This window comes from Colletotrichum fructicola (assembly GCF_000319635.2).
Source record: "Colletotrichum fructicola Nara gc5 chromosome Unknown KSG_Nara_v1_contig06, whole genome shotgun sequence".
NCBI classification, from domain to species: Eukaryota; Fungi; Ascomycota; class Sordariomycetes; order Glomerellales; family Glomerellaceae; genus Colletotrichum; species Colletotrichum fructicola.
Genome location: NW_027094056.1, coordinates 4,304,588 through 4,325,529, shown reverse-complemented (window position 1 = coordinate 4,325,529; position 20,942 = coordinate 4,304,588). Strand labels below are relative to the sequence as shown.

General features: G+C 53.6%; 9 protein-coding genes across 9 annotated transcripts; 3 read left to right on the top strand and 6 right to left on the bottom strand.

Annotated features, from left to right (window-relative positions):
- Positions 1 to 27: 27 nt before the first annotated feature.
- Positions 28 to 1,401, bottom strand: CGGC5_v011472 (uncharacterized protein; the record flags this gene model as incomplete). The annotated part of the gene is made up of 1 exon (XM_032032662.1): positions 28 to 1,401. The coding sequence occupies one exon, from the start codon at positions 1,399 to 1,401 to the stop codon at positions 28 to 30; it is 1,374 nt and encodes a 457-aa protein (XP_031888139.1).
- A 3,048-nt stretch (positions 1,402 to 4,449) lies between these two features.
- CGGC5_v011471 (uncharacterized protein) lies at positions 4,450 to 4,842 on the top strand (the record flags this gene model as incomplete). Its single annotated transcript, XM_032032663.1, has 1 exon — positions 4,450 to 4,842. The coding sequence occupies one exon, from the start codon at positions 4,450 to 4,452 to the stop codon at positions 4,840 to 4,842; it is 393 nt and encodes a 130-aa protein (XP_031888140.1).
- Positions 4,843 to 5,469: 627 nt separating this feature from the next.
- CGGC5_v011470 (uncharacterized protein) lies at positions 5,470 to 5,771 on the bottom strand (the record flags this gene model as incomplete). The annotated part of the gene is made up of 2 exons (XM_032032664.1): positions 5,470 to 5,489; positions 5,537 to 5,771. The coding sequence occupies 2 exons, from the start codon at positions 5,769 to 5,771 to the stop codon at positions 5,470 to 5,472; spliced, it is 255 nt and encodes an 84-aa protein (XP_031888141.1).
- A 1,203-nt stretch (positions 5,772 to 6,974) lies between these two features.
- Positions 6,975 to 7,342, top strand: CGGC5_v011469 (uncharacterized protein; the record flags this gene model as incomplete). Its single annotated transcript, XM_032032665.1, has 2 exons — positions 6,975 to 7,060; positions 7,153 to 7,342. 2 exons carry the CDS (start codon positions 6,975 to 6,977, stop codon positions 7,340 to 7,342), a joined length of 276 nt encoding a protein of 91 aa, XP_031888142.1.
- A 672-nt stretch (positions 7,343 to 8,014) lies between these two features.
- CGGC5_v011468 (uncharacterized protein) lies at positions 8,015 to 9,019 on the top strand (the record flags this gene model as incomplete). The annotated part of the gene is made up of 1 exon (XM_032032666.1): positions 8,015 to 9,019. The coding sequence occupies one exon, from the start codon at positions 8,015 to 8,017 to the stop codon at positions 9,017 to 9,019; it is 1,005 nt and encodes a 334-aa protein (XP_031888143.1).
- A 576-nt stretch (positions 9,020 to 9,595) lies between these two features.
- On the bottom strand, positions 9,596 to 10,000 carry CGGC5_v011467 (uncharacterized protein; the record flags this gene model as incomplete). The annotated part of the gene is made up of 1 exon (XM_032032667.1): positions 9,596 to 10,000. The coding sequence occupies one exon, from the start codon at positions 9,998 to 10,000 to the stop codon at positions 9,596 to 9,598; it is 405 nt and encodes a 134-aa protein (XP_031888144.1).
- Positions 10,001 to 10,288: 288 nt separating this feature from the next.
- Positions 10,289 to 10,912, bottom strand: CGGC5_v011466 (uncharacterized protein; the record flags this gene model as incomplete). The annotated part of the gene is made up of 1 exon (XM_032032668.1): positions 10,289 to 10,912. The coding sequence occupies one exon, from the start codon at positions 10,910 to 10,912 to the stop codon at positions 10,289 to 10,291; it is 624 nt and encodes a 207-aa protein (XP_031888145.1).
- A 1,248-nt stretch (positions 10,913 to 12,160) lies between these two features.
- CGGC5_v011465 (uncharacterized protein) lies at positions 12,161 to 13,649 on the bottom strand (the record flags this gene model as incomplete). The annotated part of the gene is made up of 2 exons (XM_066152534.1): positions 12,161 to 13,225; positions 13,299 to 13,649. The coding sequence occupies 2 exons, from the start codon at positions 13,647 to 13,649 to the stop codon at positions 12,161 to 12,163; spliced, it is 1,416 nt and encodes a 471-aa protein (XP_066008081.1).
- A 1,708-nt stretch (positions 13,650 to 15,357) lies between these two features.
- On the bottom strand, positions 15,358 to 18,236 carry chr3 (Chitin synthase regulatory factor 3; the record flags this gene model as incomplete). Its single annotated transcript, XM_032032670.1, has 3 exons — positions 15,358 to 15,491; positions 15,544 to 17,718; positions 17,768 to 18,236. 3 exons carry the CDS (start codon positions 18,234 to 18,236, stop codon positions 15,358 to 15,360), a joined length of 2,778 nt encoding a protein of 925 aa, XP_031888137.1.
- Positions 18,237 to 20,942: the final 2,706 nt, after the last annotated feature.

The following is a 20,942-nucleotide window of genomic DNA, read 5'->3' as shown; positions in this document are numbered from 1 at the left end:
GTCACTTCATCCAACATGCCACTTCACTCAATAATCCTCAATATCATCCTCCGGAATATCATCCTCCTGCGTATCGCCCGAGCCTTCACCTCTCCGAGAACGTCCGCTGCGACCGGTGGTTCCCGAGTACTCAGAACCCACACTGCGTTGTGAGCCGGTCGACAATAGCCGGAGACGGCTAGCGATGCGAGGCATCTGGGTCTGCTCGCCCTGAGTCTGGGTCTGCTCGCCCTGGGTCTGCTCGCCCAAGGTCTTGCGGAGCGAGTACCTGGGTCCTTCCTGGCGCGGTCCGAACACGTCGTCCTGCAGAAACCACCGGTGCATCAAGCTCATTCCCTTTCGCTTGTGTGCGCCGTGCGCCCACTGCCATGGAAACCAGCCAGCAAAGTCGCTGAGGGAAGAGATGTCGTAAACCTCGATAGGATGAAGTGGATGCGGCAGTGTCGGAATGAGGCCATGGCGCTTGTGATGCTCCAGTTTGGATGCTGCCCATATGGTCAAGTTCCACAGGTAGGTGCGGGTGAAGCTGACCTGGACGGCCTGGGGCTTGTCGAGGATCTTGCCGTTGCGGCGGAGGGTGATGACATAGTTCCGTGCCTCGGGACCCTCGTGCTCGACGTGGAGTTTCTTGTGCAGGACGCAACTGTGGATGATCTGTTTCATGATGTCGAGGCGAGTCTCCCTGTCGAGTGCAATCTCCCGGTCCAAATCGACATGAGGTTGTATCTTGCGCAGCGGGAAGAGGCCATCGCATTCGTGGCGAACGCACACGGACTCGATCGAAGGACCTTGAACGTACTCCCGAAGGATAGCGCCGACGTACCTAGTAGAGGTACTCTTGGTGTCCTTGAGATGGTACTGAATGACCCAGGTTCCGTGGTACTGTGGGACGATGTGAGACGATCCGGTGAGGTTTTCCGAGTAGAAATGCTTGTAAATGCCGGCGGTTTGACTGAGCCCAGAGTCGGCCTGCTGGGTTGGAGACAAGACTGGAGCAAACGGGAGCACCAGAGTGTCGTAGAGCAGCTCGTCGAATACTTCGGCCACGACGAGATCGTCCTTGCGAAGGAGTTCGCCGTTGAACAATTTGGCGGTGGGGATCTTCATGACTTGGCAAACTAGGAGCAGAGCTCCTTGAGGAGCATCCTTGGCGGGGTCTCGAGTGAGCTCCAAGACTTTGAGACGGAGCTTCTCTCCTTTCATCTGCTGTTCAGGAGGGGTGTAGTTGCTCGGATGGTTGATCCTCGATTTGGCGAGTTTGTCTTCTTCCTCGTCGCCCAGCCATCCATACTTTGGTCCTCCATAAGGCGGAGTCGGATCATTGTGGGGAAGCAGCTTCAGCGTCGTCCCGACGGCATACGGTGCGAGAGGGTTGCTGGATACTGAGTCCTCAAGAGACATGTTGATTGAAAAGTTGCTAGCAATTGATGAGTGAGTTCCGTGGCAAAGCCAGAGATCACCTTGAGAAGCTCGCGGATGTGATACGCGTAAGATGCGGCAGATGAGAACAGCGATGGCTGAGACCGAGGTAGAAGACTAATAATCAAGTGGAAGAAATCCAATAATGTGGAAGATGATTCTTCTACGTTCTGGATCATTGGTCTCTGAAAGGTCCGTCAAGGTAGGTAGGTTGCGACCTGGGAGAGAGGAGCACTCACCAAAATGTTAACAAAACGAAACCAGAACATCAAGGTCAAAAGCCTCCCCCAGTTCGCTGTGACTGGATTTCTGGTTAGCAAAAGCCTTGTAGAATCGTTTGATGGCTGATCCACGCAAGCTATCATATTTTACGACGGATGCGTCTTATCCTCCACTCTGACTACTCGTCCCGCGTCTTGATGATCCAGCGACTCTGATTTACTAGCCGCGAGGAGTGTGATCCAAGACCCATCGTCGTCTTCCCCAGTCATCAGTTTACCTCGTTCCCTTGCTCAAGTACCGGAGATAGAGCGCAACTGAAGGGCTCATCTATTATGGCCTTTCTGTTTTGATACACCGACAAGGTCTTCGGACTTTGAGACTGAACTTTTCTGTCCACTTCATCATTGGAAGTTTAACAGTTGACAATTCAGGACTGCACGGCAAGGTTGGTTTTCGTACCCTCGTAGAGCCTATGGTCGAAGACTTCAGACATGATTACGAGGCACTTTTGGAGGGGTGCGGCGTACTGGGTGTCATTGCCAGGAGGCTGCGAAACCTTGCAAACTAGACGGAGATGCAGCTGAGGAGCATGTGCCTCGGCAATGTATACGGTCTCATCGGCATTCTCGTTGTTCTCGGGCAGGTAGCTGCTCGAATTGTCACAGCATGAATGCTACTAAGGCTTCCACAGCATCAAGGGGAAGCACAAGATGATTAAGAAAAGAGCAAAATTGATGTAAAACGATAATTCTTCCACGATCAGTGCGAAGGAATAGAACCACCTACAATCAACTTAGGTGGTGCTTCTCAGTACTGGTAGAGGTTTGCAATATCTATGGCGGTTGGTTTGCTCTATTACTTAGACCAGCTCATTCGGAAGGGAGACGTTAAATGATTTGAGTTTTGCTAGTCGGGCAGTGTTAGTTAGCTACCTGGGCAGTATCCCCTATAATTTGTGATTATAGACAGAGTAATAGAAGTAGTTAGAAGGATAATAATAACGACGACGATAACGACGACGATAACGACGACGATAACGACGACGATAACGACGACGATAACGACGACGATAACGACGACGATAATAATATACAATAATAATAGTAAAAACGAGAAAAAGAAATATAGTCGCTTTAGAAATAAGCTACGGATTACTTATATATGTGTGTAGATACTACCCGGATAGCCAAATAGCACTGCCCAACTAGCAAAACTCAATAATTTATTTACGATCCTTCCATGAGACGTCCGACGTAGCCAACAACGTTTAAGGTACCAAGAGAAAGAACTTTAAACGAGTCTAGAGCTCTCTTAGCTTTGAAAAGGAGCCTTCATTTTCACCACTGGAGCAGTATCAACACAGCCAGGCGACGTACGGTTCAGAACGATTGAATTGCTGGGCGAAACCAAACTTGACCTGAGAAAGACTCGTGGTCTCCGCCTGGGAGTGATCTGATCCGCTAATGTGACAAGCGGCAGGACATACGTTGCGCGGAACCTGTTGGCTACATCCAATAGGTCCCTGAGGCAGTAAGGTAACTCTAGTGACGAAAGTGGTAGATGAAGATCAGCTTCTTCCGCGATCCAAACATGTGTCAAACCTTCAGAGAACGCTCAGGAAAGCATGTTTCGGCAAGAACTAGAGAACCACGCGTCGGGGGTTGGAAGACGGAACAGGCTGCGTACCGCATGCTGCTATCTGACTCTGCATGCACCAAAATCCACCACAATCGTGCGGAATGCGTGAATGATCACAAAACTCAAAGCATCAAAAATGGTTAGTCGTCCGCTGCGGAGAATGAAAACCAAGAAGATGGCTCTTCCCCGTGATAACACATCTCAATCCACCTTGGCTTACATGCTGTGACAGAGTGCGTCTTTCCTCATCACTGAATTCGGCCTTCGGCCTCCTCGAATTGCCCCCTTGCCTGCATATTCGATGTGATGAAAGGCACGCTGCTTGCGCCCGACAATCAATACGAGGTCAGCAAAGGTGGCCAGCCGGGACGAGTCCACCACGGCGCCTAAGCCCTTCGCCACGCACTGTTGGAGCAGTTGGAGCCCCTGAGATTGACCCAAGCCGGGGCCGCGCTCATCTAAAGCGTGCTATCTCCAGTGAGTTCGACTAAACCGAAAGCATTTGTATGATTGGGGTTACGGATACATGTCGGTGCTGCTGCCGGCGCTGCTGTCGGCGGGGCCGGGTCCAAAATGTAACGTTGGGGAGCCCCGGTCCCCAAAGCCTTGGTAGGAAGGAGGGCCGGGGCAAACATGCCCCGTTTATATGAAAACTGATGACATATCGCATTTTTCTGATCATTCATGCAGTTTCCATGGTGGACGAGTCACTCCTTAACGCCTGTTTGCGCTGTTCCTTGCCATGACGCGCCCCGGCTGCATGATGCAGGCGTTGATATGCAGGTAGCCATTGCGGCGTGAAAGAATCGGACGCCAGATGAGGTGACACGATATATTGTTTTCATGCCTAACATGTCGTACGTTTCCAAGTAATTATCCTGCAGCTTGCCTCGATGCGGTTTATTCGAGTCCTCATACACACTGTGTGTTGCCACAAACGAATTTGCCGCCATTGATCTCAACAGGGCAAGTCCGTGAAGATCTGGAATGAATTATGTGCTTGATTATTGTCATTTCCTGCCGTAATACACTTGGATGACCTCCATCTCACCATCATCTGTCGCACGACCATCAGGCTTTCCTCTTGTCTTCACCATATCCCGTCTTTTTCCATTCCAATTTGACTGATCAACCATTCGTACCACCCTGTTCACCAGAACTCAACTCAACATGTCTGCCTCTGCGTCTCAATCCCACGTTGTCTCGAAGGAAGCTATCAGCGTTGTTGAAAGTTTCGAGAAGGCCGCACAGTTGGACGTGTCCTCCATCACCACCGAAGCCCAGGTCGACAAGAGCTCGCCATCTTTGCTGCAACAGGTACTTGCGTACAGTCTCAGGAGTGGAAGCCAGTATGTCTGCGTGGGAAATCAGTCCGAATGGCAACTCATATCCTTTGACCGACCTGAGGTTCCAGCTGAGGCCGATCACTACAAAACTTCCGATTATATGCAGATAAGCCTCATCAAGAACATGGAGAATCTGCTTCCTGCCGTTATCGGATTCCTTGGAGATGCTCAGCAGATGGAGACAACTCAGATCACTTCTGCCTCTTCCAAGCTCTGAGAACCCCTACATACCGGCTTGGATGTGCCTCTCATTCCTTTCTCTTCGTGAGTTGTTTGTTCTCATTCTCCGGTGACTTTGTTCTGATGCTGACGGTTTCTTCTGAAGGGTTCATGATCCATAGCACTGGGTCTCATCTGTCTCATAACATGTGGTTGCGGTATGAATGATACATGTATTACGTTAGATGGAATACAAGAATTCATTCTCATCACTTGCATGATGATAAACTTATTCATCGTGTGTGTGTGTGTCTGTGTGTGTGTGTGTCTGTGTGTGTGTGTGTGTGTGTGTATTTCCTGACATGTTCTGAGGCCATTGAACCAAGTCCTTCTTGACCTTGTCCGGAACACAAATATCCTCCAGTGCCCACCCCTACACCCCTCGTGCTCCAACCCAGCTGAAACCTATTTGTCATTCCGCGATGGGCTCAACCAAGAGCATGACATTGTAAGGATGGAAGTGGAAGTCATAAATAGCCAGTGAGACGTTCTCATAGATATCCTCGATGTTACCCCGAATAAAAGTGGCCTTGGTAATGTGTTAGCCAGGATAGACCCGACTGGAAGGGACCAAGTGCGGAAGATTGGGACTCACAGATAAGTTTTGAGCGGTCTTTCTCACCGGTCACCTTGGCACTGGGGTATCTAGAACTTGTCAGGCATTGAGTTTCTTTTCTCCCAGCATTGCTTACCTGTAAGGTGGAAGTCAATCAAGATGCGGATCTTTGCAGAGCTTTTAAGCATGAGAAAGCGCTGCCACGCATCATATTGAGTGGTGTTGAATTTGGTGTCGTTGAGACGATTGTCCCTGAACCAGGTAAGGCCAGGGCGGGCAGGGGCGATGTTGCTGCAGCCGGAGGTGGTGGCACCATTGAAGGTCTCACCAAACGTGGCACTCAGGTAAAATGGGGCTGAAATGTGCTGCATGATATGTGATTGGAGAACCTATGTTTGACGAGTCTGAGAAAATGTTGCGCAGCCGGGTATGGTCCTGGCACTGGTCGTTTAAAAATTAGTCCGTGATACAGCGTGGATTTGACAGTTCTTAAACGCTTGAATTTGTGCGACATAGCGGAGGGCATAACTTGATTTCAATCGAGTCTGTATTCCCTTCGTGGCTGCAGTGTTCTGTCGTGCATTGTTACCGAGCATACGAACAGCTCACGTCGGTGAAGTCGGTGAGCAGAATACACTAGCAACCATGTCACCGGCAATCTCCAGCTGAGCCCCTGGCCACAACCCCGCGTTCCCCGCCACATTCTCGGTGAGCATCCACACCTAACCCATCAACACAACCTCATCCCAACTCAGCTCATCGCTCATCTACCCGCCAAGCCCTCCGCAATGAACAACCCGCTACTCGGCCATCTCTCAAAAATACTCACCCTCTCCCCTCCGCAATCCTCTTATCCATCCTCAGCCCTTTCAGGACCTCTCACGTCGCACACAGGAACAGCCTACCTCTTCCTCTCAATCTCATCGGCCTTTCCCCGTCTCCAGATCCATTCTTACCACGCAATTCATTGGGCACGAGCATACATCTCAAATATTCCGACACAGCCCGCCTCGGACTCAGCTCCAGAACACGTCCTAGGCCTTTCCGAAACCCTGGCCAGCCCAGCGATCCGCGCCTGCATATCTCAAGACTTGTCCCACGTCCACAAGTTCCTCTCCCTCCTCCCCTCAATCTCACACGCCAACCTCCCAACATGCCTCATTCATGGTCTCTCAGGAACGCTCTATCTCCTCCGTCTCATACGCCACTGGGTCCCCTCATCAGCGCCGCTCGTCTCTCGCGCCATCGTCCACATCTCAGAATACCTCCTCTCTTCCCCTTGGTCCTGTCCTCAATCAAGATATCATGGCGCTGCTGATGGGGACCTGGGAACGCTGACGCAGCTTGTGTTGACCACACCACCATTGGCCTCGCGATTAGTGGAGAGACTTGCAGCGTTGCTGGACTTGCAAGGGCCGGACGGGGAATGGCCATCTCAAGGAACAGAGGCTGGGGCTGAATCTCTCAACAGTAAAAGAGATGTCTCATTCGCACAAGGCACAACGGGTCTAATAATATCTCTGCTATCACTTCGTCCTTTTTTCTCGTCTCTGCAGGAGCGCATAGACGATGCCATGGCAAAAGCGAGGAACTTCTTAAGCACCCAAGAGCTTGGGGCGAGAGAACCAAGTCTGTGGTACGGCGCTCTCAGCACCCCATTGTAAGCTCCTTTCTACACCTGATTGCCATTGATTGACGTGAAACGAGGTTGTCAATCACCTGGCCAAACCAAGAGACACTGACAATGCCCAGAGCCTTTCCAAAAGGCCCGTCCAGAACATCGATTGTGAACCTCGTCCACCACCCTAGATCAACATCAGAACCCCCATCAGATTCGTCCACATCTGGCTCAATAGCGATATCTTACGACCCCGGTGCCGCATGGATGTGGGCAGTATCAGAGAAGGAACTTCCGCGAATGATCTTTTATAACGACATTTGAACCCGATTTGCGACTATCATCATGAGAAGTAAGCAGTATATATGGCTCACGAATTCTAGTGTCATTTGGGACAACTGGAACGCAGGCAACGTAAATGGGACCACTGTATTTGGCGCATAAGGTGAGAGGGTGAGTTAGTTCGGATATGGAGACGGTGGTACTGGTATGGGATGGTCACAAGGGTGCGGTATGGTAGCGGCGGTACCAGACCTTGTGGCGTTGACGGAACCCAAGCACACATGAGGGTTAGACCAGAGAGAGATCATCTTAATCAAGACTTGGAAATTTCGGTCTTCGGTCCTGTCATAAAGGTTCAGACAGGTTGGCGTCGGCGAAAGTTTTGACAGAATTTCGTTACGCCGTCTCGCTATGTAAGGTCGGATTTAGCTTTTTGCAGTATCCAGACATGCCATGCGCGGGCACGGTTTGGAAATCAAGCGAGTTCAAATTTAGAATGAGCTTGTTGGTTTTTACTGCTGAACAAAATGGACACAATGGTTTCTCCGGTCATCCTTCAAGAGTGATAAAAAGACGAGCCTCGCCCTTCCTCCTCCAGATAACTTGCTCACTGCTATCACCATCGCCTTCCACCCTCTTCACAATTCCAGCATCCAACTTCACCCATTGCCATCCTCCATATTTTACACATCTTGACACACGCGCACAGCAAACATGTCATCTACTTCCACCGTGCGAGTCCTCGACTCTACGGCTCTCGAAAGGTTCGACCCGGGCGAAGAGCTGGTGCTGACGCCATACCCGCTGTCCGACCCCTGCAACATCGGATTCGAAGATGAAGGCAGGGCGCCTTCTGATTTCGACCCCTCACAAGCCGACGGCAAACTCATCGAGGAAGCCAACCCCGCCACGAGAGCTCGCCTCGTGATCAAAAAGCGCCTCAGCGGCGCGTCGGCGAACGGCCAGAAGGTCCTCCTCTGCCGCGTGGAGCAGGCGCCAACCGCCGTCGAGATGAATAACGCACGCGCGAACCACCTGTCGGGGGCCAACCTGGTCATCTTCAAGACATTCGCTTCGAGACCGCGCTACGAATGGTTTCCTGATGGATACCGATCCCACGATCATGCATCTGGCGAGCCGAATTCGGAGGCCGCAGTGTACCAGCACCTGTACGACAACGGGCTGACCGGCTATCCTCACTTGGCACCGCAGTACTATGGCACTTGGGTGTTTGAGAAGGAACAAAAGGGCCAGAATGCTTGCGCCCGCGACAGATACACCAGTCTCATCGTGATGGAATACATTCACGGAGTCTCCATTGAGCAACTTGGCATCCGAGACTGGGACCGTGATAACTATGGCCCCCTCCAACTCAGCACAACCCCCATCGCACTGTACAGAAACTCCGACAAGACGCTCCTGATGGATACCGAAAGCCGACTTCGCATATTCAAGACCTTGCTCGACGGCGTCGTCCGAAAATTGCACGCTGGCATCTTTGTCGATAGGATGGGCCTCGCCCCTAGCAAAATCTTGGTTTCTCTCCGCAACAACGGGAAAGAGCTTGAAGAACCGAGGGTTGTCTCCGTCGGTTACTACATGGATAAGGTGTGGTCTCGGACCAAGGAGGGACGTGATTCGGGAAAACCCATGATCGCACAGCAGCTTGACCGACCACCTCATCCTGCTCTGTACTTTCCGGCCATATCAGAAGTCTAAGACTTTCAGGGCTGGTTTCCTCGTGAATGGTGCACCTACGACTCCGACCAGTTCCATGGATGGCTTTTGAGTGAAAGCGGGTTCGGCCCCTTGGACGGCAACGAGGAATACAGCAACCTTCCTGATGAGGATGCTAAATACTTGGGTCTCTCTATGTTTCCAGTCTTTTAATCTGCAGATGATTTTTCCGTTATTTGATTTACAGACTAGAAAACAAGATACATCACATTTGTCAGCATAGTTCGCCAGATGAAAATTGAAGAATTTTCTTGATGTCTTGGTAATTTTCGTCACTCTTGATCGTGTTTGCTGGGTTCTCTGGACTTGGGGCAGAAAGACTCTGATTGAAAGGCCTCACACTGCTCACAATGGGAACTTTTTTTCTTCGGTTTTGTATTGCTTTCTATTAACGTTCTGTTACCCGCATTTCAGTCATACATTTTCACAATCACATCCTCAATCATAGACTAGGCAAGCTCAACGAAACAATTAGCAGAGTAAGACTGAACTTATAGGGTGCGCCTGTACATCGGAGTCCTCCGACAATGCCGCCAAGCGACTAAAACCGTCTTGTGTTCACTGCTTCTGCCTTTTGGGGCTAGAAGTTTCCTCTTCCGAGGCATTCTCATCCTCACTTCTCTGGCGCTTTGGAGGGAGGAACTTCACGCAACGTACAATGCCTCCAGATTTCAAGTCGCCATAGATAGTGCGCCACGAGGGGGGTGCGGCGCCGTTGACCGTCTCCACGTTGCGCACAACCCACTCGTCTGCCTTCTGGCCTCGCAGCTCTTCGATGGCATTCTCGCATTCTTCGCCATACGAGGCCTCGGGCTGCGAGCTTCGACTTTCAGCCGCTAGGTCCGCTACCATCTTCCTGAGCTCACGAACTCTCCGGTAATTGTTGTCCATGAACATCCTGAAGGCAGGGTACTTGGAATTGACTTCGATCGTGCCGAAGGCCAGATAGTCGTTTGTGGACATCCTGAAGACAGTACTTGGAGCTGTCTTCGATCTTGCCGAAGACCCAGCCAAGCCAGTGCTCACACAGTCATGGACTTGTATCCCACCTTTCCGGATACCATCCCTGGAAGCGCCAAATAGAATGAATACAGAACCTCTCGAACGGGTGAGGCGGGTTAGGCAGCTCTGTAAGAGGGTGTCGACTAGGCCATTCGGGAAGCTCGGGATTTCTGGCATACTTATTCTTCTCGTAGATCTCGCTACAGGAGTAATCGGCGAGAACCACTCTAGTAGGGATCGGTGACCCGTTCAGGTCAAGGACTGTCGGTCAAGGACTGTCACCAGGATGTTCCGAGGACTCAGATTGTGGAGTTTTACACCGACATGCAGAGACTTGACGACCCCGTCCAACCAAAGCTTGAGAACGTCCAATCGAAAAGTCTCGTCCTGAGGATTCATTGAACCTAGATCTGACCGGTATTCGGGTCTCACATCGTAATCCTTCGGCACGAGCACGGGATCCTCTGGATCGTTCGAAATACAAAGGTTCTTGATAGAGAGCCCTCGAATGTACTCCACGGCAATGGCGCCGGCGTATCGGATCTTCGGGGCATTTTTGTCTTCTTCATTCACATAGGGGACCTTGACAACCCATGTGCCGTAGTAAGATGGTACATGGTAAGGAGAGCCCATGATATTTCCACGCACCAGATGCTTCTCGTAGTGAAGCCTCAAGGCAGTCGATTCGCGAGCGTAAAAATGCTCAGCAAGTTGCCAATTACCGTAGGGAGGGTCCTCAGGTCCGCCGGGGAATACGAGTCCATTCGAGACCTTGACGACAAAGTAATCAACCGAGTCCTTCGTCTTTGTTTCGGGATCTAAACGCGGGAACGGCATTTGTGGCTGCACAAGGGATCGCGGGTACTTTGTCATCTTGCACAGCAACACTTGGTAAAAACCCTTCGTATCGTTCGAAAGATGCTTGATGATTTTAACATGGGCGATGGTTTCCTTGTCGACACCTGCGTCCGGGTCGAAGTTCCTAAGGCCATCCAGCTGAGCGGGAGTGGCGGGGGGGGTAGAGATTATAGCCCCACGGCTCGGGCTGATTGAGGCGCGGTAGCAACTCAAGCGTTTCACCGGCGTCGAACCATGGGCAGTTCCGATTCATGACGATATATATGTGGTGATTTGCGGCGGTTTGAAGATAAGGTGACCGAGTCTTCAGATGATGTCGACGGGAGGCGTGCAGGACTGAAGCAGTTATAAGATTCTTGGACGGTTGCCGAAGAGATTTCTGAACAGAAGGGGCAGGATAAAACAGCTGCTGTAGCAGAAGAGAAGAATTGGGGGCTCGGTGGCGTCAGGGAAGACTCGGTTTCTGTTCGAGGAGGCAAAGAGCCGGTGAGAAAGCAAGAAGGAGAAGCGAGAAGTGAGGAAAATCAAATACTCCGGGGAAATTTCCATATCCATCAAGACGCATGGCTTGTTGGAAAGGGTTGATTGTAGCGGAAAGGTGCAGTAAAAGAACCACCTCTCTAGCACGAAGCATTTTGCATTGTGGGATTTTCCTCTTGATTTGACCAGGCAGGTACCCCCGACTGTACCAGCACCAAACGCCAAACACAGGAAGTTACTTGGATCAGCCCGTGTGCCTGAGACCGTCTTATTTTCCTGTGCTAGAGCGACTACTTTTCCTGTGGCTATGCTCTAATCACTCCACCACCGTCGATGTCGTTATTATCCCCGTTTCTATTATTATCGTTGTTATAGTCGTCCTCATCCTCGTCCTCATCCTCGTCCTCATCCTCATCGTCGCTATCGCTACTATCGCTTTCGATAGCAGTAGTCAAGGGCACAGGAAATATAGCCGCGCAGACACAGGAAAATTAGGCGATCTCGTGTGACTTTGTTCGTCACCCGGATGCGTGCGCGTGGGTTTGCTCCAACTCCGATTACAGGACGTCCCAGCCGAGAGAATCTAATGTCACACATCCTTTGCGGGTCTCAGTCCCATCGTGGCATTCAATCAGTTGCAAATCTGGCGGGCAAGTACGGAAGGTTTTGGACTATGACGATAGGGAAAACACCGCGTCTATTTTACGAGTATTAAATTGATGCTGCTATATCGCTAGAGGCCATTATTATAAACTGTAATCATGTACCAAATCTCAATCAAGCTCACTGTTTCTGCCTCTTGCTCTGGTCAGAAACCGTGTCGCCTCCCTCTTCATCATCTCCATCGTCTCTCTGTCGCTTCTTGCCGAGAACACTCCTGGCAGACTGCACAGCTTCTTCCTTCTTATAAGCCAGATCTTGGTAGGCCTTCCGGTTCATGAACTCCGAAACATCCACCCCCGTGTGGTCCTTCACTGAATGTAGAAAATCGTCCTTTGAATCTATGGGAGTATCTTTATAATTGGCTCCGTGGTCTGCCACAAGCTTTCTCAACGAGCGATCCGATTCGTCGCCTCGGTCACTGAAGATAGAGTAGGACCCTTCCTCAACCTTGCCAAACATCTTTCCAAGCCAGCAGTCAAACAGTAACGGATGCTTGTCCCAGAGCGGCGGGTACCAGCCGGAGAACTTGGACAGCGGGATGATGCAGCACCTCTCGAACGGATGGACTGGGCGCGGTTCCTCGGCGAGCGGGTGTACGTCAGGCCATTCCGGGTCCTTCGCGTACTTGGTCTTCTCGTAGATTTCAAAGCTGAAGTAGTCGAGAAACACAACTCGGGGCACAGCAGCCTCAGAATTGCTGTCGTCAACAATCGTTACGAACGTGTTTTGGGGGCTCAGGTCGTTGTACTGCACACCGGCATGCAAGGTCTTGACAACACCATCTAGCACACCCTTGAGCACCATCAACCTGAAAGCCTCATCTTCTGCATCGATTACCAGACCAGCGAATTCCGGTCCTCGGAAAAGACCTGGGTCGTTTCTCGGAATAAGACAAGCGGTGTCGAAGAAAGATTCATACTCATCGTCGTCTGATTTGAGGTTGATGTTACGGTTCTTGATAAGCACGCCCTTGCAGAGATCATCGATGGAAACCCCGCGGATGAACTCCATGGCGACGGCGCCAACATATCGCATCTTCTGCTCACCGGCCTTGTTCTCGTAGGGAAGCTTGACGACCCACGTGCCAAAGTAGGACGGCACATGATACGGATATCCCATAATACCCCCGCGTTCCAAATGCTTCTGGTAGAGGTACCTCAGCGCAGACGAGTCTCTGCTGTGGTCCTGGTCCGCCAGCTCCCAGTTGTTCCCGGGTGGGGATACCTCCCCCGCCGGGAAACAGGCCCCCGTCCGAAACCTTCAGGACGAAATGGTCAGCAAGATGTTCCTTCGCGTCGGACGGCGGAAACGGCATCTGCGACTGTGCGAGGGTTTGCGGATACTGGGTGGCTTTGCAGAGCAGCACCTGCGGACCACGGCCCAGGCCGACCCGAAGATGCCTGACGATCTTCGCCTTGCAGATGACCGCTTTGTCGACTTCCGCGTCCGGGTTGAAGCCGCGCGGGTATGCGGCAATGTTCTTCATCTCAGACCATTTAGGAACGGGGTAGGCGCCGCCCCAAGGTTCAGCTAGATTGAAATGGGGAAATAGTTCCAGTGTTTGACCGACATCGAACCAAGGGGCCTCTCGGGGAGGTTGGAAGTCCATGATTTCGTATGTGTGTAATATGGATCAAAGACCGCTGACGAAAAGCGGAAGATCTGTCGGAAGACGAGAGCGCTGGTGTAGGACGGGAGTGGTGGCGGCAGGAAAGAGCGCTGGTGAACTGGAGGAAAGATAGCGGAAGGCCAGAGCGTCGGCAGCAGGAAAGAGCGCTGGTATGAGGAAGCAGCTTGATGACCGAAAAGTGCTCTGATAAAGTGAGAAAGCAACTACTCAATGTCAGGAATGTTGGAGTTTTTAATGGATCTTATGGTGATCCAGAAAGAAAAACTTTCCAGTAAGGAGGTCCGCTGAGGCTGTCTCCGGCTGTAAAACCTTAACAACCGCAGTCCATGAACCGAAACGGAGTTGTAGGTCGCCGCCTCCTTCCAAGAAACCAGACAGCCAAACACCCGCGCGAAAGGTAGGCACCGTTCGGGTTCCTTACACCTCGCATGGAGGAAGAGAGAAAGACGGAAAGGACGCCGACGAAGTGCCCGCTACCAAATAATGCGGGTGGCCTTGATGGTCTCGGTAACCTTGATGACGATAGTTCACCGCAGGAAGGGACTTCTCCAACGCGGCAAGCACCGAAGCCAGAACCAGAAGGTGCTCAGGTCAACCGCTTTCCTTCTCCGTCACCCAGTTACGCCGCCTTCATACTGCCTGTTCTTCCTTCGCAGGCGGCTTTCTCCAAAGTCGATACACAACATCCAACGCATCAGAAACTCCGACAATATACTTTATACACCCGAAAGCTGGTCTCCTTCCCATCGCGGCAGCCAATCAGTCCTGATCCCATACCCTTTCCTCCCAACTACGAGTTGGTCACGGCTCGAAGGCTCACCAATGCCCACCTACATGACAACCGGCCGATTGAACGAACTACCTGTCTCCGACTAGCTCCCTCCTACCTATGCGCTCATCGATTAACGGAGGAAGATGGAAAACACTGTGAAGGGGGGTTGGCTGCTGTCAGGTCCTCCGGCGCCCAAGTTCTCTACCCAGATCACGCTGCCATCCGATCAACTCCTAACGCCCGTCTCCCGCCTCCCAGCCAATCTCACCAGCCAGCCGCGCCCACCTTCACCCGCGCCAACTTCCCCAGAACCCAGCCTACGAAATGATGTGTGTCATGTACCACTAGAATGGGGGCCTAGCAGCATGTTGATGGACCTTGGTGCCGATTCCGATCCCCACCTCTCTCGAATGTGGGCGAAGAACCTTAGCCGTGTTAACCCGTGTGTCAATGAATAATTATATATGCTAAACGCCGCATAACACATCTGTATAGAATACGCCATGCCGTGGCCCGGCACAATGCAAAATCGGGTACAAATCCCATCAACATCAACATCCACATACACGCAGCTGCCTACCCATCCTTTCATCCAACTTGATCCAAACATGAAAACCAAAACACAGGCATACCCAAAAATAGAGGAACGCCAGGTGTCAACCACCACCAGACGAAAAAGAAGTTCAAACTTTTTGTATCTTTTATTCCCTAGCGGAGCATCTGCTTTCTCTCCAAAGGTAGCATCGTACATCTGGTCGTTGGTGTGGGTTGCCGTACAAGTACACGGTTTACATCGTGCCCTTTCCTTTTTCTTTTCGTGGTCGTCATCGCGGTTTTTCGTTTTCAACACAGGGAAGTCCAGCCCGGCGACCGCTCGTATTACGTGTTTGGTCGTAAGTCCATTTGCCGTCAGCTCTACATGACGACACACTCGCCTTCCTGTTGCTTGCCGATCTTGCTACGGGAGATGCGCTCGCGCTGCCGGGGGCCGTTCTTGCCGGCGCGCTTGAGGTCCTCGAGGCGCTCGCGGGCCTTGGGGAAGTCTTGGGCTGTTGACACAATTAGCATGCGCTTGTAGCGAGAAGTCAAAAGGAAACTTACCAGCCGCTCTCCAGTACCACCGCTTCGCATCCTCCATGTTGGCCGGCACACCGATGCCTACTTCCGTAAAGTATCCCATCGCGTACTCGGCCTTTGCCAAACCAGCCATCGCCGCCTTGCGAGCCCACAAGTATGCCTCCGTATCGCTTTGCTGCAGGACATTATCACTGCCAGTGAGGTACCATCCACTGAGCGACAGCTCGGACTGGTGCTCGCCCTGCTGGGCAGCGCGAGAGTACCACATGATTGACTGTCGAGGATCGATGGGGCAGCCCATGAGACCATATTCAAAGGCGCATCCGAGTCGATACTGCGAGAATTTGTAGCCAAGATCCGCCGCCTGTCTGAAGAGGGTAAAGGCGTAGGCCTCGTCCTTAATGATGGCGTCGTTGGGAGCTGCGGACTCGTACAGCAGACCGAGCTCGTGAAGGGCGTGGGGGTTCTCGGCGTCGGCGCGTTCGGCAGCCCGCTTCAACCAACCCACAGCTTCGCGAGGATTCTTGGGCTGGCCAAGAAGTCCCTTCAGCAGAATCATACCCACCTTGTACATGGCTGGCGTGTCCCCAAGCGTTGCAGCTCTCTTATACCACTGAATCGCCTTCAAGGGATCTTTCCTCGTACCGCCGCCCTCTTCGTGACCAATCTCGCAGCACACTGCCGTCCTGTACGCGGCCGCCGCGTGTCCTAGCTTGGCAGACGACTGGTATAGCGTGAAGGCTTCCTTATTGTCGGGCTCCTGTCCAAACAGTCCGCGTCCAAGACAATCTGCGTAGAAAAACATGGATTCGGGGTTTTGGGCATTCGATAGCTTCTTGAGAATCTTGTTCGCATCCATGAGGTACTTCTCACGAGCGCGAACCTTCATCTTCGGGTCAGCCAAGTGAGGCGCTAGTACGTCGACCGCCTCCACGAGTCTCTTTGCCAGCCTCAGGGCAGACTCTTGGTCATTGGGATTCGTCTTGATGATCTGGCGCAGGCGCTCGAGCTCCTCCTGTGTGACTGGCGTCGAAGCTTCCGTGAAAGACGGCGTGCTGGCTTGCTGGGGAGCCATCTGCTGCGGGGGCATCGCACCAGGACCGGCGGGAGGCATTGGTCCGCCCATTCCGCCGTTGTAGTTGCGGACAGGTGCAGGCTTGTCGCTCATGCTGACCATCGAGTTGGGCATATGACCAGGGCGAACTGGAGTGGGATGAGATGGCAGGGAATCACCGCTGCGACTTGGAGACGGTCCATGAGGGAGACCTGGACGTCCCATTTGCGGCGGGTTAGGTTGTTGTGGTTGATCCCAGCCGTTTGGTGGACCGTTGTAAGCGTCTTGTTGGTAGCCGCCATTCATGGGTGGCATTGGCGGCGCGTCACCGGCCATCTCGAAAACGGCTTGCTGCGATTGTCTCAAATCAGGTTGCGACTTTGTGCGGCTCATTTCCGGCATGCGCTTAGCACCCGGTTGAGTATGTTCCGCAATGCCGGGTCTCATGTGCTGATCGAATGAGCCGCGCGGGCGGTGTGAAGGCTGCGCATCGAAGTCGAGAGCACCACCTGGGCCCCCTGGGCCTCCTGGGCCTCGGTAATCGTTACTCGTGCGCGGAGGCTGATAGTATGCATCGTAGACATCGCCGAATGATGCTCTGGTGTCCCTATAACCATCCTGGCCTCCATCATATCCGTCATACCCGTTCTGAGGGGGCAGCGGGGGGTTCGGAGGGTGCATGCGCTGCGGCGGCGGTCTGTTGCCCTGGGCTGTAGATGGCCGGGGAGGAACACCGTTACGAAGTCCTCCTTGGCTGCCCGGCCCTGCATACGTGTCTTGCCGATGCGGCGGCGCACGTCTTTGCATGGGGTCATTGACCGGCATCGTCATGCTCCGAGGCGGGGGGCCGAAGTTGTCCTGCGGGCCATAACCATCGTCTCTGAAGTCAGGCCCTCCGTAGCCGGGGTCGGGGCCACGTCGCGGCTCCGGATATCCTCGCGGCGGGGGCGGCCCTCTGCCATTCAACTGTCTGGGAGGTGGTCCCTGGGCTGCGATTTCCATGCCGGCCATCTTGTTCAGTATCGCCTGCTCTTCGTCGAGGTCTGTCTTGCGGCCCTGTCCCGGGAACGCGGGGAAGGCGCCGCCAAAGCCCTGGGGGCCAGGTGGGCTTATTGGGCCGCCATCTTGCGGTCGGGGGCGGTTCGCTAGCGATTGATCAGCATACGAGAGCAGTGACTCCATTGCGCAACTTACCCGCAGGGTCTGAGTTCGCCGATCGCTCGTACGGAGCAGGTCGTCCTCCGCGTCCCATGGGGAATCCTCCGCGGCCACCAGGGCCACCACGACCCGGGTGACCGGGGGGATAGCCGCCGCGAACACCGTCGGCTGTTGGGGGACGTGCTATCGGGCCTCCTCTTCCCATCTGTGGCGGCGGACGCCCTCCTCTTCCTGGGCCATTGGGTCCTGGGCCGCCGCCGTAGTAGTCCTGTTGCGGGTAGCCCTGATTCGGCGGTGGCGGGCCTCTTCCGTAGTTCTGGTCCTGGTACCCTCCGCCGTAGTCCTGGCCGTAGCCGCCGTCGTCGTAGTAGTCATAGCCGTAGCCGTCTTGCTGGTAGTTGTCGTACTGCTGGGGAGGAGGAGGGCCCCGTTGCGCAGGGCCGGGTCCAGGACGAGGCGCGGGCGGGCCACCGCCGTATGGGCGCTGTCCCGGGTATCCTGCCATCGTCTGGTCTGTTTTCCCGCCGCTAGTCTGGTCGAAACCGTGCCGTCGTCGACTGGGTGGTTTCGCAGGCGCAAATTGACGCGATCGGGAGTCGCCTCGTGTGGTTTTGGGCCGATTGGTGTGTAGGTTTTAAGTGTGTGTTGTTGGCGTGTGGTCAACAAGGTCGGGAAAGTGCCGGGTTCAGGACAGCTCCTGCGCGGCTCGGGGTCGCATAAAGGTTGCTCTGGGAAAGGAGAGAAATTAGGTAGGTGTAGCTCCACAGCTTTCCGGAATTGGATCGGGCTGCTACAACAACAAGCGCATCGCTGAGCGGTTCGAGAAAAGAAGAAGAATCAGAATCGCAACACCAAGTAGCGGCGGCGGCGGGGGTTTCTCGTCCTTCTCTGCTGTAGGTGCTGGGATTCAGCGCGTTTCGGCTCAATGTTGATCGACAGTTTCGGCGGGCCAGGCAATGCGGGAAAGCGCGGGCTCTCAGTCGACCTGACGTTGTTTTTTTCTGAAGCTGTCCACAGCAATTTGGGGAACTGTATTCGGGGCGCACAACAACGGTCGAGCAAAAGGAGAGACGGATACAAAAAAGGAGAAAAGAAGAAAGAATGATTTGAGCCGCGCGTTGGCAGTGCCGGGAAGCAAGGTCAGGTCGGGTTGCTTCAGTTCAATAGAGCCGGCCGTTAAGGGGAGATCGCAGGTGTTTCCAGAACACGGCGTCTATTGGTGGCAGAGACGGTGGAGATGGACCGAGTTAATGTTCAAGGACCAAGACCAAGACCAAGCAAGCACAGGCAGGCAGGCAGGCAGACTGGGCAGCAGTCGAATGAGGTGCGTGGTACTCTGCGAAAGGCGGACACTGGAGGGGCTGGCTGGGCCAGTGCAGCGCGAGTCTTGGGTTGTCGAGTAAGGTCGTTGGATCCTCAGTCGTCTGGATCCCTGGGTGTCGTTCCAGTGTTTCCCGTAAGCAGCCCTATTAAGGTGAGGTGAGGCAAGGTAGGGAATGGTGTGGTGTCGGGCTTGAAGGAGAGTAAAAGGAGAGGTAAGAGATAGAGGGCGAGGAAGAGGTCGGCCTCATGCACGCGTCGATGGAGAGCGACAGAGAGACACACACCAAGCAAATAAGCAGCAACAGCAGCAGTGTGTGGTGTGTGGTGTGCGTGTTGTCGGGTCTGTTGCCGGTCTCCCCTCTCTGTATGCGCGTGTCTCTCCGGCCTGTCTGCAAACTGCAGGTGAATAAAGACAGACTGGGGTGGTGGTGGAGGAGGAGAAGGAGGACAGACTCAGAGTGGGCGGTGGACTGTGGACTGTGGACTGCGGACAGTCGACTGGGTTGGGCGGATATCGATGGATAATGGACGAGGGGTTGTCTTGTGTCTCGTCTCCCAGGGCCCCCGGGCGGTCGCTGATGCTGCGGTGGGTTCGTTGGTTGGCTGCCAGCGGTACGTACTCTGGGACGGGAGTTGTCTTGGTAAAGTGGTTACTGTCTAGGTACTGCGTAGTTGCAAGGCCACCAGATGACGAGAGCACCACGGGATGCACGCAAGTACCTCACTAAAGCAAGGTACGTGATGCAGCGCTCGCACTGCCGCAGTTAGCTCAGCCCATGAGCGTGGAGGAACACCACTGAGGTCTGCTATTCGCAGGAAGAGAGGCCTGGCAGTCGACTCCCATGAACAGCAATAAAGCCAATGGGGGCCGTTGAGGCGCATTAAACAGATCCAACAGGCGACAGCCCCAGATCCCAGCAGGCCAGCCCGCGTTACAGTTAAACCTTTCGACAACAGCAGACGTCGTCCCTGTGTTGCCTCTGGGGCCTCCCGCCCTCCCGCCCCTCCGCGACGCAGATGGGATACTCTGTTATGCTAAAATTACGTCTCGCAGTTGCTGGACGAATATGTGTGTTAATGTGATGGAGTCCTTCCTTCGTCCATCCCGGCTCTCTCGCGGGCGGTGCTCTCACTCTCGCAAACTGACAATGGAAGTGCCAGGTCGGCCTTGGGTACTTTGCCCTTCCGCTGGCCCCCCTAAGAATGTTTCCCTCAGGGACACTGAAAAAGTTCATCCGAGCGCTGTAACGAGGGTCTTCCCGGCGTCTTGACTTGGAACTGAGGTCATGGCTCACGGCCGGCCGATACATTGACTCCACGCATTCCACAGGCGCTGTCTCTGTCTCCGCCCGAAGAGTCAGTCAGTCACTCGAACAACCTGAACTTGCTGCTCTGGCATGGAGCACTTGTCTACGGATACCGTTTGGGCAGTGTCCTCGCTACGTCCGGCCATTGTCTTCAGCACGCAGCGTCAGCTATGCCCCTTCCGGCCGCCCGTCTCTGCTGCTCACGAGGCAAGATCAAAGACATATCTCTGTTCTCGACCTCCACACGCTGCAAAGCTTCATCCGACAACGTGTCATGAAAGTGCACTCCAGCCTCCGCGAGCGATGCAAACCTCAGAGGATGGGCAAAAAACGACCAGGCATCCCGCCTGCTGCCAGGCCGTGGTACCTGGCCTCAAGTCGCACAATGTGCCCTATTAAGGCGCAAGGATCAGTCCCTAATGGAACGGAAGCAATGCGCGCTCTGGGTTCCCTTTAACCTCCCGTCAGGCACCGTCATACCTCACCACACAAGAGAGCCCAGCGCTGTTGTATCAGAAACCCCCGAGTGGCGAACCTGATTGGGCCCCTTCCCTTCAGCCCCCTCAATCCCTTTCCGCTCC